Consider the following 20,161-nt stretch of genomic DNA (forward strand, 5'->3'; position numbering starts at 1 on the left):
AAAAAGCCTTAAATGAATAAAAGTGGTGCAATTTTGTAACAGCAACCTGTGATGTGGAGTCATTCTGAATTTCAGCCACTCGTAGAAATCAAACGGCGCAAATCACTCGAGCTCTAGTTACCATCTTCAAAGATCTGTGTCGACGATTGAGCTGCAAAACCAAGAAATGGTCACTGGGACTTCTTCAGCATCACAGACAAGGCTGTGTCCTATCTCTGCTCCTCTTCTTTGTCACCCTGAAGCTGTTTAGAAAGGCCTCAGCGACCTGGACTTTGGCCTACACCTCGCTTTGCACAAACAGGATGAGATGAAGCTGCCAGGTATGACAACCAAGGAGCCACTAAGATGGACATTAAATACTCAGAGAGCACTTCCTACTACTGGACATATTCAACCAGTCACTCACACTCTGATGGATGCACCAGGGGAAACTCTTGAGTTCAGCATCAGGAACCATCCGCCAACCTTCCAACTGGTCTACCACCTGAGCCGCATTGTGTGCGGATGTGGAGGCAGATGTTGGGGATCTGCATCAAGAGCATATATGTCATGGCCTGAAGTTGGGGAGTGTGCATCAGTGTGAAACATGGGAAACATGGGTATTGGAAGGTGGCAGCTGTGGGAACTAGAAGCTTAGTGTCATAGAATTCATAAGATCTAATACTTCTATCACATCTATTACATCACCACCAAAGTGGTGAACAAGTGGTTTGTGTAAACCCCACATTACCGTCACCCACAGAAGACCGACTGATCCGTAACATCTTCAGCGTGAAGAACCATCAGATCTGGTGGTACTGAGATCAGAATCTCTGTTTGAAGATTAATGAATGAAATAATATATGTTTAATAGATTATGACCTGAATCATTAGTGATGTCAATGCTGTCAACTGTTCCTGCATTATGAAGCCTAAACATTACCATCTTGTTCACTTTTGGAGCCTGAAGTGAACATAAATCATTGTAAAACATAATTCTCTGCAAAGCTGTTGTTAAAAAGAAAAATGTTAATAGAGGCAGCATGTTTTTTTTAACCAGGCTGTAGGGTGGATGGTTTTAAATGGGAGCCTCTGGTGGACGTTGGAGGAACTGCCGGTTTTGTCTCTTCAGCACTTGCTTCAGCTGGATTTAACGTGTCCGTTTCTGTTTCTATATAAAATACCAGATGTCTATGCTGCATTTCGACTTTTCCAGTAGGAGAAAACTAAACACCATGGTATGATTTTTCACAGGTGAGTACCTCCTGTGGGACATCTCACTGTTAAAATATCACAATAAATAATAGTCATTTTAACCCGACTAAACTGACTTAAATCTTGGTTTACGTAAACGAAATAATTAAAATAATGTAACCAGGAAATTCATGAGAATTATATTTGTCTGTTGAATCTGTTACCCATTTATTAGACCTTCACATCTGAGCTACAGCTGTCCAGTTTTCTGTTTAGCCGTTTTGACGACTTTGAGCCACGTGATTGACAGGTCAGTACACGTGTTGAAATAATTACGTTATTTTAATTTGATGTTTACAAGCTGCAGGATTGTAAAATAAATATTAGGCAATATATTATTATACATAATTATATAATAAGTTAAAACATTTTTTATTTAAGTAAACTTCCGGTTTCGTAGACAGCGCTGTAGCATTTGTAACACATCCAAGTGCTTTAATGGTGGTTTTACCCTGTTTGGACCTCTGCCTTCATAAGATATCCCGGAGCAATATGTCGGTCCAGTGACGCACCGTCCTACGCCGCCCCGCTGTGGACGCGCCTGCGCACGACACTAAGCTGCCATGGCAACCGGGGTAGCTTGTTTCCGTGATTTAGTCCGAAGACAGAAGCGGAGCCGGTCGTTAGCAGCATGTTGGTCAGGCTAGTTAGCTAGTTATAGCACATTAACCGACTAGTTAACGAGTTAACCTGTCGCGTGATGACAGAGGGGTGACTTCTCGCGGTGTCTGGAGAGCAGCAAGCGCGCCATGACCGTCCGATTCAAGGTAAACAACGCAACAGGTGTTAGCATTAGCAGCAGATGCTGCACAATGAGTTATCCTGACCCTCAGTCTGCATGTGATAGCAGAGGAGGGATTAATCTGGATTTAATCCGATGAAGTCAGACCATCCAAATCATTCAACACAATATACATCTCACTGCAACACCGAAAACACGTCGACCTGAAGCTGTTTCGCTTAAGAGTGCACCATATTACTGCTTTTATTTTGAAAGATGATTTTTCAGATAAAGCCGTGAAGAACTGGCGCTGAACTGTTATAAACTGCAGAGTTTTATTTTGAAACTAACCGGTGGATGTAAGGACCTTAAATCTACCTGCACAGCAACAAGTTCCAATATTTATATTAAAAAATAATTAATCTATTGATGATTAATTGATCAGCAGTTTTTTCAATCATACCTTGTACCTGTTTCCATCCTGTGAGCCTTTGCACCTCTGTGTCTTTGTTGTAGAGTCAGACTGAGTATCAGAAGAGCTTTGGTGTTTCCCGCTCCAGAAATGCGTCTCCTCAGCGCTGCATGCCGTTGGCTGGTCTTCGCTCCGATGAGATGGGTAAGAAACACGAAACCACCACAATAAAACAAACACAAGCTGCACCTGAGCTCTGACATGAAGTGGTTGAACACATGAGATGTTCGTCTGTCAGGTGTCAGCAGGGAGCCGGGTCTTCAGCGCCTGAGGAGGCCTCTAGGCCCAGCTCAGTCCTCCACCTCTCTGCTCCATCCTCCAGGTGATGAGCAGCAGCACTCTCTGGCTCACAGAGCAGCGCCCTCTGCTGGTAGGAACCTCATGCTGCTGCTGCATAATGAAGGTGTATATGAAGTAGAAGAGGCTGCAGATCCAGCTTTGACATCCAGCTGTGGCACACGTGTCTTTAATGTGAGCGTCACACTGGAGTTCAAGGATGACTGCATTCAGTCACAAAGTCCTGTTTACCTTCATTGCTCTTTCTAACAGCCTCCACAAAGAGGCCAATTTGAACAGCAGGAGGAAAGCGGAAGTCGTTCACACTGTTCTCTGACTACAGATTAAGCCTGAAGTTTAGTTCATTTTGCTAAAACAGCTTTAACTAAAAGGTCAGACTCTCCAGGATGTTTCATTTGATCGTGTTTGTCTTATCAGTGAAAGAACGAGCCGGAAATTTTGATGATTCTCAAACTGCCAGGTTTTAGGAGCCACTCAGCCCACAGGAGGATGCCCTCCCCAGAGCCCAATCCACCAACAGCAAATCCCGGATCCCCCACAGAGCCGGAAACTCCAGCCGGACCACGACCTGCTGAGGAACCGGCAGCTGATGGAAAACCTGGTGAGTAAATACATGGAGCAGCAGCTACGTGATGACTGATTCAAATATCATAAAGCAAAGAGAAACTAAACCAGCTCCAGATGACCGACAGACCTTTAATGTTCTGAATGTTCAACACGCAGTTTCATGTTCTTTTTCTCCTCAGTGAAGCCCCGTCCCCTGCAGCCTGACAGCCAACCACAGCCCAGCCAGTCTGTGACAACAGCAGCTAACGGGCAGCCAGCGCCATCAGGGGCTGAGGTGAAGTCTGCAAAAACTGACAAATCCTCATTGTTTCTTTGAAGACTATCCAACAGCATGTCATGTTCTTGTCCTGTAGATTGATTATGCGCTGAGACAAAAGGTGGGGCTGAGATCAGGAGGTCAAAGGTCAGGAGGGAAACACTCAGAGTATCACAGACAATTTGGATGGAAGAAGCCAACAGCCGCTGCTGCTTCGCCCATACTGACTGCAGAGCAGGTGAGACCAGATGCACACCTAGGTTTGAGCTCCCACAGATCCAGGTGTGCTGCTGCAGAGCAGGCCCACCGACGGCTCATAAACCAAACATGCGGTGCTCCTCAGGTGTGACCTGGAAGTTACCCCGAGGAGCCTTGTGTCCAGCACACTCCGATCAATAAAAACTGCCGAGTGCAAGAAAAATAAAAACTGTAAATATATTTCCAGTAAATTAGTTCGAGATCATAATTTCAAAGACAGTGAGTTTCATAAAAGTCTCAGCCAATCAGAGTCATTTTGTAGAGTTTCTAACATGCTGCATTTTTTGTCTTGTTTTTATTAGTCGTTAAATTTATGAAAGCATCTTATTTTTAAAAGTTGCAAAAGTTTATCATCTGTGTACAACTGTAAATAAAACACAGAAATAAAATAAATAGAAAAATTAAAGAAAAAGAGTAAAAAAGTTAATAGATAATATTAGGAATTATGCTTGTTTCTTTGTGGTGCATTTAATGATAAACGTACAGTTTTAGTGAGTCATTTGAAACAGTATCTAAATAAATGGAAGCATTCATAAAAGTAAAATATTCACATCAAAGAAATGAAATGAATTTCTATTCGTAAAGTTTTTTATTTCACAACCGGAACTGAAATAAAATTAAGTCACAAACATTCATTTCTGTAACATTTTCTGATCAGATCAGTCGCACATGAATGCCACAAAGTGCTGATACTGTGTAAATCAACTGTTTTGTATAGTTTTTTACTGTGGTAATCATATGTGGTTGTCACAGATTTTACCCTTTGATGAATATGCCACTGCTTACTCAGAGTTTCTGGGTGGTTTGATAGCACACTGTGTACTGCTGTGCACAGCAGGGGTCAGCACCGAGCTTTAAACACAGATACAGGGGCGCAGAGTGAAAGGTGGAAACGAGATGATCACACCTGTGGATGCTGTGGATCTTTTCATTGATTGATTATCACTTCTGCTCTCTAGGTGCTGCACTCCAGCAGCCGGTCTGTCCCGCCCTTCAAGATAAACCCTGTCTCCATGAAAACAGAGTATCAGTGCAGCTTCCAGGGTCTGGCGCCACCTGCTGGCCCCCGGCTTCGGAAACACCTGGAGGGTCAGAGAGTCCCGCTCTTCCAAACATACAAGGTACAGATGTGTGCAGATGTGAAGACCTACTTAGTGTAGTGAACTATGCCCTGAAAAGTCACATAGTATTTTGAAGGTCACACACCAACCTGATGGTCCTCTGCCTGAAGGTCAACAACCTAAACCTCTGCTTGGCACAGGCAGTGTGAAAGGTAGAGGCTCAGCTCGAGGCATCCTGATGCTGATTTCTGCACTTTATACTTTGGTTAATGGTGTGTTTGGATCCTCGAGTGTTTTTGGAAACCAAACCAGTTCATGTCTTTTTTTTCTGTCTTATATCTTTGAGTTTATATGTAATTCTGCAGTAGGAAGACTTTGCCCCACATTCATTTGCTGTTCTGCAGGCAAGACGATTCTTCTTTGTGTCCCGCCAAGCGTCAACCTCCAGGGCTGACTGGGTTAGATTTTATTGGTTTTGTGCAGGAGACTAGGAGAGAGAGAAGAGATGAGGAGTATGACAGACAGAGTTGCTGGCGAGGTGAAGAAGAGTGTCAGATAGGCAGATAAGACTCCATTACCAGTGTGTCACAGTTAAAAGCTCTGCTTTCAGAACAGAAGCGGGAGAAATGAGACCTGTGAGTGTCAGTTTCCAGGAAGTCTCAGGCCATAAATGAGCAGGAGTGGTCATGCAGAGCAGACTCCAGGTCAGTTAAAACAACCCTGAATGCATTCAGTGAGGTCGGCTCTGTGAAATTTTATGATTTCTGCGTGTGACTCAAGCACAAAGACCTGTAAATGTGATTTTTTTTTAAGATTTGAGTATAATGGTACTTTGTAATGGATGTATGTCAGACTAAGAAAGTCACTGTAAATAAGCAGAAAGCAGAGGTTGAGTTGAGGAAGGGACCAAGCAGAGCATTTTGACTGTGTACTCTATTTTCATATTTTTTAAAGCCTTTGTTCCCAGAGGCATTTATACCATTACTCATCTTTAAAGCCATTAATCAGTGATGGTGTAGGTTTAAGTGTAACACCTCTTTAAGCAAACAGCCACAGCTGCTGATGAGCTGCACACACACATCTGTTCTGTTTCAACCTACAGACCACCAGGAGGAGGAAGGAGGAGTCACAGAAGAAGCCCCGCCTCCAGCGGGATGCTCTTCAGAGAGATATGCCCCCTCCGCGCCAAGTGCGGAGAGGATACAGGTGTGTGTGTGTGTGTTGCTCATTTTTTGTGCTCATAAACTAATTCATTAAATCGTTTGTTTGTGTCTGGCAGGATGTTAACAGAGTATGAGTCGAGCTTTCGTTCTCCCCTCTGCAGGATCCCAGAGGGAGGCGGAGCCATGGACAGCGCTGCCCAACAGGTCAGGATCCGGCGAAGCTGTTCACAGTGCTCAGCCTGTTTCACACATATTAATTTATGTATAGTTATGCAGGTGGAGACGCTATCAGACACTGACCAGAGGTCATAGCAGAGCACAGAAGAGAGAGGTTCAAAGTTTGTTTCTTACCTGGTTATATGGAGGACCAAAACTGACAAAACCACAAATTTACAGAAATAAAGCCTACAAAATGACCCAATCACAGTGCCCATCCTCTAACAGTGGGCCCTCTGCTCACAGTGCAGCTCAACCTTCCTTCACAGAGAACACCAAAGCTTGTCGGGCCTCCAACGGTGCCTTGTTCTCTGCACTGAGGAGAGCTCATGTGACAGGTCTGAAAGTGTCTGGAGATGCCTGAAACCGTTCCCATTCATCTCTGTCTCCTTATCTTTCACACAACCTGTTAACTGATTTCCTGAGTCAGGGTCAGATTGGGTGCTTGCTCTGCACTGTTACACAGCTTCCCCTCACTCTGAATTTGACATTTTCCACCATCCAGCAGCGGACAAACACACCGGAGGATTTAAAATAACGTGTTTAACATTCAGTGTTTCAAACAGTATTTAACCATGTTTAACTGTAAGCCCCAGTCATCAGCATTGATCACTGATCACCCTCAATGCTGCCTGAACAGAGTGTGTGTTTTCCTGTTTTGTGTTTCTGTGTGCGTGCGTGTGTGTGTGTGTTTCTGTGTGCGTGTTTGCGCGTGTGTGTGTGTGTGTGTGTGTGTGTGTGTGTGTGTGTGTGTGTTTGTATGTTGCTGATAGAAAACCAGAGTGCTAGTGTCAGCAGTGAAACCACAGAGCTTCATTTCAGGGAAACATGTCAGACTTAGTCATACACACACACACACACACACACACACACACACACACACACACACACACACACACACACACAGGTATGCTCCTACCAGATGGATGGAAAGCGTTGTCACAGCAACATGAAACACTTTAAACTCTCCTGTTTCAACTGAATATTTCCTGAAGCTGTTCCTGCAGCTCCATCCATGCTGCTGCTTTGCTGCTCTTATAGTGAGCTCCTGCTTCCCCTGCAGAGAGCATCTGCTGCCTGATGGAGGCAGTGCCCAGAGTCTGTGGTGCAGCTGGCTTTTGGGCCGCTCCAGCTTTGGGTGTTGCTGGTCCATCAGCTACAGAGAAGAGTGAAGTTCTTTAAAGATCTGAAGTGAAAGTGAACGTGTCCACTGCAACCGCTGTCTCTATGTCTCATGCCGTCTTTTTAAATCTTTGACGTTTCATTCGAGCTTCTCCTGTTCCTCTTCAACCTTGCGGTAGCTATTTTGGCTTTTCCTACTCCTCAACCAATCAGCATTCAGCTTACACAGCGCAAGTGGGTTTCTGGAGAAAAGGCCTTTCTGCAGGCAAGTATCTACAAAAACACGCTGCACAAAGGCCTAACTGTTTGAAGGATGGGTGTGGAGTCCAGTGATAAAGCGTTTTCACCATCACCATCTTTTCTGCACACTTGCTGGCTAACTAGTTGTCAGTCAGAAGTTTGTCTGACACTTAAAAAGACCAAAACAACCGGAATTGACTTTATATTTGATTCCAGGGGCATCAGACTGATCTTTGCTCGTGGGCAGCATGCAGCCTAGTTTGATCTAAAGTGGGTCAGACCAGTTCCATTTATAAATGGAAATAACCCACGCACGACTACAGAGGTGCTTCAAGGTCAAAATGTACACCGATCTTACAGCGTCGGGCACATATTTCTGTCCCTTTCTTTAACATATGTATTGCATAACTGGCTGTAAACAGCAAGCATTTACAAAAGTCTTTTAATGTGGTTTGATTGTGAATTTCCGCCCTCTTAAAACCAGACCTCCACTTTTCACAGGAAACTTTGTGAAGTAGCATTCAGGAGTATATTTTTGAGGGTTTTGTCTAATAAAGTCAGTAGAAGATTAAAGCTACCTGTGCTGCAGATTCTTTCACACAGAAACAGCTGCTCAGTGAAAATAAGATCAGTGAATCTGTGGGAGGTGTAACCATCTGGTTAAGCTTTCCAAGCCTGCGGTGGCCTTCAAAAACTTCCAGTGTGTGCAGGGAAGTTGTCGGCTGGCGTCACAAGCTGTGAATTCATCAGGGCGACAGTTGTCAGAGAGAGGTGCAGCGTCAGGCTTACTGGTGCTGGGTTGCTCGGTTAGGTTCAGACTGGAAACATTCTGAGGTTTCAGAATAGGGTCAGGGTTATCCAGGGTTGGGCTGGGGTCAGGGTTGGGTGACTTTTTACAAGAATCTACTGTGACACATTACACAATCAGAGCAGATCAGCATCTTTATTAGCAGCTTCATTGTTAACTTTTGATCCCAGCATGATCTGAGAAAGGCGGAAGAACTTTTGAGCAAATGCACATTTGGTTGCGCAAACCTTTAAATCATTTCCCATAAATCTGCAGGAAACTTGTTGTTCAGCACTTCCCTCCTGCTCACTCATTAATTTGCTAATGTGCCAATCACGTGCACCAACCAACACACTTTCTACGAATTTGTGTTGTCTTTTGATCCACTCTATTCCGATTATTCACACATGCTCTTGTTGCCTCATCATGTTGCTGCGTTCCAAGTAACTTGGGCATGATTGGACTGCAGCATTCACTGTCGAATCTGTCAGGCTGCACAATATAGTCAACATGCAAGTATTTAAATTTGTCATCTTTGTATAACTTTTAGGACAGAAGGGTTCATTGGAGCACATACAGATCTGGAAATGTTTGGACTGCTGACAGAGTTTTCTGAGTTTTTATTATACCTCTCAGAGCACATATGAAACAATCAGCTGAAGCTGAAGTGCAGATTTATCAGATTTCATGTCTCTAAAAAGGCTCAAAAGATGTGGAGGGTCTCAGGATCAGTGGATGCAGTATGAGCCAACAAAAGAGGACACCACACTGAACATGTGCCTCTGTAAAGTTTAGCAGTGAATGAAAGGGACTCAGGCATGGCATGACCCTATGTAGTTTGAGCTCCTCTTTGTACTCAGATTGCAAACTGTAGAATTTTTTGAGGGTCTAATGTTGTTGGTAGTCAAAGACAGCAGAGGGGGATGGTCTTAGGATCCTTTACATGAAAAAAACTCTTCAGAATGTAACACTGTCAAGCTTTAGGTATAATAGTTCAAGACTCTTTGAGAGGTACCAAAGTCACTAATGGTTATTTCTATACGTTGTTGAATTTGTTTGGGATCCAGTGGTTCCTGGTCAGTCTTGTTGCTTTAACCTCGTCCTGTGTAGAAACACCTTGATAACAATGTATTTGACATCAACAAGAAAAGTCAGGAGGTGCTAAATCATTAGGAAGCTGCCTCAGGCAACCCTGACGCTCTAAAGGCAGTCTGGTGAGTAACTGCTGGACTGAAATTATCTTCAGCCAGTCTTAATGTAAATGTATAAAGTGTATTAAGAAATATTGTTGTAGCTGCTGCTTTTGTTGGAGCTCCTTTAGAGTGACAATTAGAAAGTTCTTTCCTAACAGGGAATATTTTTGACATAATTTTTGCATCCGTCTTCAAAACCTTTTGCTTTATCCCTGCCTTTATCCCACTGTGCAGATGCTATAGAAAGGACTGATGATGTGACATGATGCATTTCTTGCTTATTGCCTTTTTTAGAAGGCAGGATAAAGCTGCCGAGGCTTTGGCTGCTTACGGTTACTACTCAGACTTAAAGATCATTTGTGGTCGATTGTATGCTGTCACGGAAGTATCTGTCCGTGCTGTTTAAAGCTGTGGTTCTTGTTTGATAGCTGTGGTGTGTCAGCACTACACCACAGGAGTTCAGGGATACAGAAGCTTCCACTAAGACTTTAACTGATGTGTTCCAGTTAGGATATTAACACCAAACACCGTTACAGTCAGTGAAGACTACCTGACTACCTGACAGTCACAGCTGAGACAGTAACTACGCGCTGTGGTCACAAACAGCTGCAGTTTTCTGCTAAACACACAATGCTGTATCTCAGCCTTTTTATGTGGTCACAGACAATGGAAACTTTACTTCAAGTAAACAGAGAAATTATCCAGAAAAAAGAAATCCCCCTCTGTGACCATAAGGGGGTTTCATAGCATTCCTATGCAAACTTCAGAGTAAAGAAAACAATGTACAATGGCAGCAATGTTAAAAGTTCATCAAATTAATCTTGTTAAATTAATTAACCCAGTTAACATCCTTGAGGTCACCAGGAACCTGTCAAGTGTTACAGTTAAGTTTTGTTTTAGCTGCATGCTAAATTAGCACATTTTTAAAAACTAGATATTAACATTTATTTCAACTTTAACGTTTTCTGCTTAAAGCGTTTCCATATGCGTGTTCAAAGCCTTGCAGAAATGGCTGGAAGTGGACCCTAACCCTAGATAGGTTGGCGGTGACCTATGTGTGTGGAAGTTAAGTTGAAACCACTCCACTCTGGTGTTTTTTACTTTTCAGTGGCATAGAAATATGGGCTCAAATTGTGGTCATAAATATTTTGTACTTGTTTGTAAAAAATATTTACACAAGTTGCAATTTTTTTTTTTTCGTTAAGGTCTGCTTACAGATACAAAGCAAAATACTATGTGTAAAACTCTGCGCTCAAGTTCCCTGGCTGTGTGTGACTTTCAACCTGCAAGCACAAATTTTGACCCAATTTTTCTTCCTTTCAGCTGATTGGTCAATGTCATGTCAATCACAAACTTAACAATCCAATCAGAGAACAGATGGATTTGGCTGTTGGTGGAGTGCTTTCCTGAGCTTCAGGTCCTGGAAGGGTAATACAGTTTAAATCTGGAGGATCTCTATATTAATACAGTGGTCCCTCGTTTATCGCAGGAGTTAGGCTCTAAAAATAATCTGTGGTAGAAAGTGCTTTGAGCACGGAGCATTGAGTTGAAAGGCACTATAATAATAATATTAATAATGGATTGCATTTATATAGTGCTTTTCGAGACCCTCAAAGCGCTTTACAATTCCACTATTCATTCACTCTCACATTCACACACTGGTGAACTATGTAAGTACCAGCCCATTTACCATTCATGTCTGGATTATATCATCTTTATTTTGATTTTTGAAAGTGGATGAAGTCATGGGAAGAAAAGTGCACCACAGTTTGGTCGTTTCCTCTGAGTGTCTGACCTCTCAGGACGTTACAGAAGAGTTCCACACCGACAGCCTCAACCTGGAGGATGAATCCCAGTGAAACAATCACAACCATTTTCCTGGTCTCGCTCCTCACCTGATCTTCTGCTTTCAGTATTAGATAATGTAAATTTTTCTACTGAAAACTTCTAGATTGAAGTAGAAATGAGAAAGTGCAATAGCAGATAATAATAGTTACAGCAGTGATAGGGTAGGAGAGGGGCAGTACTGATTGTCTTATTCAGGAGTCTGCCCTTGATTTCAGACCACTGTAGCATATACTGAAGGGCAGAAGTTTGGGTAGGCGATGTTATGGACACTCCCTACAATCCTGTAGGTGTAAATGTCCTGTAGTGACGTCAAGGCTGCTCCTGAGATGTACTGAGCTGCAGGAGATAAGTCTTCCTGTTCTGAAGCTGCACTGTGACTGAGGTAGCGACTGCACATCTGTAAACGTTGCTAAGGACTTTGGCCGATATTCCAAATTTCTTCAGCAAAGTTAAGTCTGTGCTGTGATTTCTTTAGAAGCTGCTGGATGCTGCAAGACCAGGTGAGATCACACATGTACATGCCTTGATCTTATCTGCACTTAGAGAAAGGTTATTTTCCACCTGGCCTCCAGTCTTGCCTCATCTCTGCACAATGACTGTATTGTCATCCGCAAACTTCATAATGCTGGTGTCAGACTCACCGCGCACACAGTGTTTACAGTTCTGATACTCATACAGTTTCTGACCGACTGGCGTCTGTGGCCAGTTATCTGAAGTTCATTTAGATAATGCTTTAAAACAGCTATCCAACTAAGTTCTTACGGGAATTCAGTTACAGTCTTAACCTCCATGAGCTGCTTATTACAGCCAGCAAAAAATGTCTGGAAATAAAGACTTCTTCCTTAGAAGGTGGGATGATCCATTTATTTGTTTCCAGGTGAAGGAGTTGAGGCAGAAGGCGTTGTTGTATCGTCATCGCGCCTGGGGGACCAACTTTTCCAGAGACCATCTGAGCCAGCTGGTATCCGAACACAATGTTCTGTGGGAGCCGACGGACACTACGGTCTCAGCTAATGACCCTGCCTCCCCTTGCTTTCCCCCCGACTCCTCACCTGACCGCCACAGCTACAGCACTTCCTGTGTGGAGCCCCTGGACCTGGCTAGGTGAGAGATGCAGCTGGTTAGAAGTAAAAGAAAGAACTGAACGCTGCTCTGTGCTGATTTCTGTCGTCTGTTCAGTCACTCCAGTAAGAGATCCTCCATCGCAGGCTCAGAAACACAGCAAATGAGCAAGGACACACGAATAAAAAAACAAGCCGTACCGGGACCTCCTGCTGAACGCCGTACAGCCTGGGGGGAAGAAGAAAAAGAAGATGAAGAAGAAGAGGAAAAACAGGAAGAAGAAGAAACTACAGATGAGTGAGTTTCCTCTTTACAGTCTCTCTTTTCTCTCACTGTTCTCTGTGAAAGGATAGCGGAGTAATGGAGGGACTGTCTCTACTGGATTTGACAGATAATCTCAGGAGTTTATTGATAAAAAATGAGAAAAAAATAGAAGAAGAAATTATTTTAAAAGGTCAGATTGAAGTTTGAGTTATCCAGAAAAATAAAGGAAATAAGCCTGATGAGGCTGGTGACAAATGAAAGGAAAAACCAGGATAAACTGTCAGAGATCCTGGATACTCGTCTGTTTTTTTTCCCTTCAATCTGTCACCTCTCTGTAGATGAGAACACACTACAGCCAATCAAATGCAGCACCAAGGAATGACATCATCAATCATAAAGACCAGGACAGACCCACAGGTTAGATGAGGTCTGCTGCAGCTGGTTTAAAGGTTCAGTCGTCTGCTAGCATTAGCTGGTTACTTCACATGAAACCGACGTGACGTCTGAGAGGAGACAGAAGGGCCTCGATTCAGCTCCATTTCTGCTGAAGAAAACAGTGACTCAAAAGTTTGACACTCAGATCAAAGCAGCCTCGCTCATTCTCAGGAACTGTGTGTGTGTGTGTGTGTGTGTGTGTGTGTGTGTGTGTGTGTGTGTGTGTGTGTGTGTGTGTGTGTGTGTGTGTGTGTGTGTGTGTGTGTGTGTGTGTGTGTGTGTGCGCGCGCGCATAGAGAGGAAGGAAGGCTGCCAACTCCCGAGATAAAAATGAAGCCGGTTCAGAGGACTCATCACGACCTGACCACCCCTGCTGCTGGTATGCAGACATCTTTCCTTCACATTAGATAGATAAATTTCATATTTAATAAGTAAATAGATGCAGTGTAACCTGTAACATTAAGCTGGTTCGAGTCGAGTTCGAGTTCTGTGACCTAATCACATTTAATCTGGCATCAACTGCATGCAGGTTAAAAAGGTTTTTTACCAGATCTTAAACCCACTGGCTCCTATCTGAGCTTTTTATTTGCTTTTTAAGTGTTTGAGGTCCAAGTCGTCAGGAATCCAACACCAACCCTACCAGTTGTAGAAAAGCAGAGTGGTCATGTTTTGTCTCCCGATTGCCAAGACCTGGGAGAAGAATATTAACTAAACTGAAATTACACATTCTGAATGGATTGAAGTTCATCGGAATCCATGAGGAAAGACCAACACGTAAAAAAAACCTCTGATATCTGTCAGCTGTAATTCTCATTCTTTTATCCCAAAGACTTATGCATATTCCCATTACTTACTTTGACATTTATCTTTTGTTCTACTGATGGATTTTATTATTAAACATGACCAATGTTTCAGGTAATGAAGTCAAGTAGTCAGTGTGAGCCAGAAGCTCAGTTTATCACAGTTTTTTTTTTTGCTTTTAGGGCTGTGTGATGTCAAAGAGCCTATATACGAAGGGCTTACCAATCAGAAGAGTGTGTTAAAGGGAGAGGAGCTAAAACAGAATTTGTCAGACAGAGAATGAACTGAGGGTCCGCACTAAGGCCCTGTGTAAGATAAAGAAGGATTATTGTGATCTGTGAATCATGCAAAGCCACGCTGGTAGAGTCATAAATAAATTGGTGTAAATGAGCAGATGTTACTGCCAGCACATAAATACATTAATGCCTGTGATTGTCCTGCAGGAGGCGCTATATTGGTTGGGAAACTGAGGAACACTGATGGCTCTTCTCCACTCAAACATCAGGTAGTGATGAAAGTATAGATCATCTGAACTTAAATGATATCGGCTTGTGACACTGATGTGATTCTTTCTGTGTTCAGAGATGTGGGTCGGCTGTTTCCATGGCAGCAGGGTCAGAAACACCAGCCAAACGTAAGGAAGCGTGGTCAGACAATATCGCTGTCTCCTATAGCCCAGCCCATGACCACAAATCAGCCTCCAGCCCTTCGTTTAGACCAATCAGGATGAAGCAAACACTTTCACCTGCTGCAGCGCCACCGCCTCTTGTCCCGGCCCCGCTGCATGGTTTCCAGGGCACCCTGAGACACCCGGACTTTCAGCACAACGGTGAGCATCAGAACTGGAATTAAGGCACTTGATTGGGCTGTGCAGTGGTGTGGAAAGACCTGGAGAAAGCCACCAGTTCTGTTACTGAGCAGTTAGAACAGATTTAAAGTACAAGCTCATCAGCAGGCAGGATTGCTCTAAATAAGGTGTCATTTTATATAAACTGCCTCTAAGTTTTGATTGGTCACTCAGTCTATTAGTATTCCTGCAGCCTATCAGGATCAAGTTGTGTTAAAGGGTTGGAAGTGGCCTCCAAAACCGTGTTAGGATTAGAGATCATCGTCTTCTTCAGACCTCTTGCCATGTTCTTATCCCCTCAGCAAGCGGATGAGACCTCAGACCTTCATACATACGATTCATAAACTGTTCATAGTTCAGTGAGGAGTGATCATTTGGAAGAGTTCAACTTGATTTATCTCACAACAGAATTTAGTAATAAACTCTCCAGTGGTTAGACCAGGGTGAAGAAGAGATGGGGAGGGAGGTCTCAGTCTGACAGGCAGACTGATAGAAGAGTGCTGAGATTGAAAGCATGAAGGCTCATTGGCTCACAGAATGTGAGGGAGACAATGATTAGACTAAACCAATGATGTCACCATTAAGTTTGGCAGTATGGGAAAAAGAAGAATAGACTAGCAGCTGAATAGCCAAGTGAGCAGGGAGGTGAGGGATTACAGGTCTTCCTTCATGAAATTACACATAAGGTTAATCATTAGAGACTGTAAATTAAAGATGGAGTCTCCACTTTGGAGATTTAAATGTAGCATTCTGGCTACCACGTTGTTGTTCTCTGTAGCTGCAAGTGACTGTGTTTGAGCAACAGGTTGGAGTGCTAAGCCAATAATTAATGCTGGCTAGTTAGCATAGACTTACTCATCAAAACTGGAGCTCCGAGTTCTTGGACGATCTTTTGGCACAGTTACAATACAGCAGTCATATTATTGGTCAGATAATTGTATTAAAAATAATACAAAAAACATCAACAGCACAAACATGGTCTAGAGGTAGAGTTCAGTGACTCCAGTTAGATGAGGTGAAGTCTAGCAGACAGCTAGCACCTTTCAATCAATAAAATACATGCCAGTCAAAGAGGCCAATATAATAGTAATAATAATAATAATATAATTAAAAAAATAAAATAAAATATATATATATATATATATATAATAATACAGACTGTAGGCCTTCAATTCAACCGGGGTAAGCTAAATAAAGGTTCAGCTCCTGTGGATCTGTTATGAAAGAAGACAATAGTTACAGAGATAAAACAGTGTTTGTATCAGGCTGTGAACATGTTTATTTCTGCTGTAAACAGATTTTTATCATGTGAGCCTGTGTTGACTGACTGACTGACTGCTGGAGCCTCAAGAGGAGTTGGAGGAACTACATGCTTTGGCAATTTTTGAGTAAACATGAAAAGTGTTACATTTAATGTGGAGAGCGTGGTGTAACACTGGCACACTTTTATGAATTACTCCTCAGTCCTGATTACTTGTATGCATGTAGTCCTTACTACATGCATTACTGACTATATTAATTTCTGTGTGGATAACACCGTACCTACCAGGACTGTACGGTGTTTCTCCAACAACAAACCTTGGATTACCCCAGAAATTAAAGCTGTCCTCAAGCAGAAGAGGAGGGCCTTCAAATCCAAAGACAAAGAGGAGTTGAAAAGGGTGCAGAGAGAGTTGAGGGGACTGATAAGGAATGGGAAGGACAGCTACAGGCAGAAGATGGAGAACCAGCTTCAGCAAAACAACGTTGGTGAAGTCTGGAGAGGCCTCAGAACCATCTCAGGCCACAAACAGCAGAACTCTCTGCCTGGGAGGGATGTGAGGTGGGCAAATGAACTGAATCATTTCTTCAACAGATTTGATTCAGCCATGAGGCAGTCTGCAACATCGGCTGCAGACTCACCCACCCCCACTGCTGCTGTTCCACCTCAGACACTTCACACCTCCTCTATTCACCCTGCTCACTCCTCCCCACCCCCAACAACAGCATCCAATACACACTCAACACAAGGCTCCAGCCTGTCTCTCTCAACCACCCAGGTTAGGAGGGAACTGAGGAGGATTAATGGCAAGAAGGCAGCGGGCCCAGATGGCATCAGCTCGAGGGTCGTCAGGTCCTGCGCGGACCAACTGTGTGGGGTGATGGAGCACCTCTTCAACCTGAGCCTGAGGTTGGGAAGAGTCCCACAGCTCTGGAAAACCTCCTGTGTTGTACCAGTGCCAAAGACTTCACGCCCCAAGGACCTCAACAGCTACAGGCCGGTGGCTCTGACATCCCACCTGATGAAGACCCTGGAGCGGTTGGTCCTGGCTCAGCTTCGGCGCCTAACAAGCTCATCACTGGACCCACTTCAGTTTGCCTACCAGCCTGGCATTGGCGCGGATGATGCCGTCATTCACCTCCTACATCGTTCCCTCGCTCACCTGGAGACCGCTGGAAGCACTGTGAGAATCATGTTCTTTGATTTCTCCAGTGCCTTCAACACTATTCTTCCCTCGGTTCTGAAGGACAAGCTGGAGAACTCTGGAGTGGACCATCACCTCACTACCTGGATCCTGGACTACCTCACCGACCGACCACAGTATGTGAGGACTCAGGGCTGTGTGTCGGACAGGGTCGTCTGCAGTACGGGGGCCCCACAGGGAACGGTTCTGGCTCCGTTCCTCTTCACCATCTACACTGCAGACTTCTCCCACAATTCCACCCAGTGCTTCCTGCAGAAGTTCTCTGATGACTCTGCAATAGTCGGCCTCATCACTGATGGGGACGACAAGGAGTACAGAGGACTGACTCAAGACTTTGTGGACTGGTGCCAGCTGAACTACCTCCAGATCAACGCCAGTAAAACCAAGGAGCTGGTGGTAGACTTCCGCAGGCACAAGCATTCTCCACTGCAACCACTGAACATCCAGGGTATGGACATTGAGGCTGTGGACAGCTACAGGTACCTTGGTGTTCATCCGAACAACAGACTGGACTGGACTCATAACTCAGACGCCCTCTACAGGAAAGGGCAGAGCAGGCTGTACCTGCTGCGGAGACTCAGGTCGTTTGGGGTGGAGGGCCCACTCCTGAAGACCTTCTATGACTCTGTTGTGGCTTCTGCTATCTTTTATGGTGTGGTCTGCTGGGGCGGCAGCATCTCTGCTGGGGACAGGAAGAGACTGAACAGGGTGATCCGAAGGGCCAGCTCTGTTCTAGGATGCCCTCTGGACCCAGTGGAGGTGGTGAGTGACAGGAGAATGGCGGCTAAGCTGTCATCCCTGTTGGACAACGTCTCCCACCCCATGCAGCAGACTGTGACAGCACTGAGCAGCTCCTTCAGTGGGAGACTGCGGCACCCACGGTGTGGGACGGAGAGATTTCGCAGGTCTTTCCTCCCCACTGCTGTCAGACTCCACAACAAAGACTTTAACTGAACAAACACACACATCCACACATGTGCAATAACACTAAGTGCAATAATCTTTTCTGGCATCGTTGTATTTTTACTCAGTTGTATATAGCATTCGTATTCTATTTTTATCTTATTGTATATTTTTATTCTATTTTATTCTACTGTATATAGTATATTATTTTATTCTATTCTGTACAGCTGTGTACTGTATTTATTCTTATTGTATTCTAATTTTTGCGTCATAACTTTTGCACTGTCCACTTCCTGCTGTGACAAAACAAATTTCCCACGTGTGGGACTAATAAAGGTTATCTTATCTTATCTTATCTTATTATACAAGCAGCTCCTCCTGCTGCAGACAGGCGGATGGCCTGGCCTTCCCCTCCGCTCCTCACTTCCTTCTCATTTTCTTTTCAGATTTCATTTTTCTCAACAGCTCGGATTTCATATTGAGACCTGAACACAGGGAAAGATAGTGTACCACAGGAGGCAATCTGTGCGTGTGTGTGTGTGTGTGTGTGTGTGTGTGTGTGTGTGTGTGTGTGTGTGTCTTTGCTAGCGACTGATCAATGAATCTGGTTGTTGTGCATGTTCTTAGGTGAGCTGGGGTTGAGGTTCAGGGAGCGTCCGTGTCTGGGCGGAGGCTGTGGCTCAGACGAAGGTGAACCAAATGTCTTTTAAGATAAACTCCTTCTAATTAAAATGACAATTATTTGACTTTTTTTTTCTTTTTGCATCTGTTACCCAGACGACAGGGTCTCTGTGCTGTCATGGCGCTCTGGAGCCTCCTGCTCCATGGCGTCTGCCGTTCTGGAGCGCGCTCAGAAGAGACGGGAGGACTTCTGGGGGAAGAGATGACCCAGCATGTTTTTTAATGTAGTCAGGATGAGGTTTTTATAGATTAATTTAAATAAGAGCGATAATCGTGTGTTTTATTGATTTTACTGTAATCCTTTGACCTTTGAGAGAAATACAAATGAAAATGATAATACACTGACTCAATTTTGTTTCCTTTTACTCGACTTTCCTTAAAACTCCAGGACTTTAAAACCTTTGAAAAAATGTAGACATGTTGGTGTGAAACAGGCATGAATTCTTCCTCAGGTTTTGAGGGAATGAGGTCAGACCGGTCAGTCGGACAAAAGTTTCCACCAAAGTCGTGACAGTGACACACTTTGAAGGGACACACAGCGACAGCTTATTTTAGTTCCTTATGAACACAACTGTACATAGATTCAATATAATTGAGTTCAATTTTATTTACATAGCGCCAAATCACAAACAAAAGTTGTGCTTTTTATTTTAAGGTAAAAACCTACAATAACACAGAGAATTTTATTTTTTTGTTTCATGTTTTGTTACTAATAATAAAGCTAAAAACATGAAGTTTCTTTTGAGGTTGGCATGAAAAAGGTTCCTATGAATCAATCATGTTGCTTTGTTTCCTACAGGTCAAATGTCTGATTTTATATTAGTCACTTTCATTAAACCAGGAAAGAACAGAAAAATTCCTGAAAACCTTTTTTTTTTCCCCACACCTAGTGTCTCTTCTTTAATGGTCTGTTCCTCTGTAAGCATTGAGGTGATGTCACCCTGGGAGGAAAAGCAAATATTTAAATCACTTCCTTCAGTCAGAGAGGATACAATACCGAGCAGCTTGCTTTGTACAAACACAATGGATATACCAAAACATCAAACAAGTGAATAGCAGCTACTTTTTTTTTTTTTCCAACTTTATTTAAAGTAAACAAGTTTACATATAAAATGCACATACACATACAATTACATATACAAAACCTTGAGCACATACAAAAGGGAGAAACAAGGAGGAAAATCTAGCATCTGAGTCCACACAACGCTCACAAGACTTACAGTTTTAATTCGTTCCAGGGGAAAACTTTCCCAAGTTTCAGGTCCATTG

The 20,161-nt window shown here is 43.6% G+C and overlaps 1 protein-coding gene across 6 annotated transcripts; it reads left to right on the forward strand.

Moving 5' to 3' along the window:
• Nucleotides 1-1,777: 1,777 nt before the first annotated feature.
• Nucleotides 1,778-19,231, forward strand: saxo6 (stabilizer of axonemal microtubules 6). 6 transcript variants are annotated; one of them, XM_085436470.1, is made up of 16 exons: nucleotides 1,779-2,000; nucleotides 2,471-2,570; nucleotides 2,665-2,796; nucleotides 3,184-3,324; nucleotides 3,470-3,564; nucleotides 3,644-3,784; nucleotides 4,764-4,925; nucleotides 5,968-6,071; nucleotides 6,145-6,232; nucleotides 12,312-12,538; nucleotides 12,614-12,793; nucleotides 13,492-13,574; nucleotides 14,440-14,501; nucleotides 14,579-14,825; nucleotides 18,839-18,901; nucleotides 18,989-19,231. In XM_085436470.1, the coding sequence occupies exons 1-16, from the start codon at nucleotides 1,983-1,985 to the stop codon at nucleotides 19,096-19,098; spliced, it is 1,953 nt and encodes a 650-aa protein (XP_085292596.1). In that variant the 5' UTR covers nucleotides 1,779-1,982; the 3' UTR covers nucleotides 19,099-19,231. The 6 variants fall into 6 exon arrangements, with proteins under 6 accessions (XP_085292601.1, XP_085292596.1, XP_085292597.1 ...); XM_085436471.1 differs by having other exon boundaries at nucleotides 6,190-6,232; XM_085436472.1 differs by having other exon boundaries at nucleotides 2,665-2,748.
• The last annotated feature ends 930 nt before the right edge of the window (nucleotides 19,232-20,161 follow it).

The sequence above is a fragment of the Copadichromis virginalis genome, linkage group LG17 (genome assembly GCF_057382275.1).
Source record: "Copadichromis virginalis isolate Kocher_CV1m ecotype Utaka linkage group LG17, C_Virginalis_male_GT1.1, whole genome shotgun sequence".
Classification (NCBI taxonomy): Eukaryota; Metazoa; Chordata; class Actinopteri; order Cichliformes; family Cichlidae; genus Copadichromis; species Copadichromis virginalis.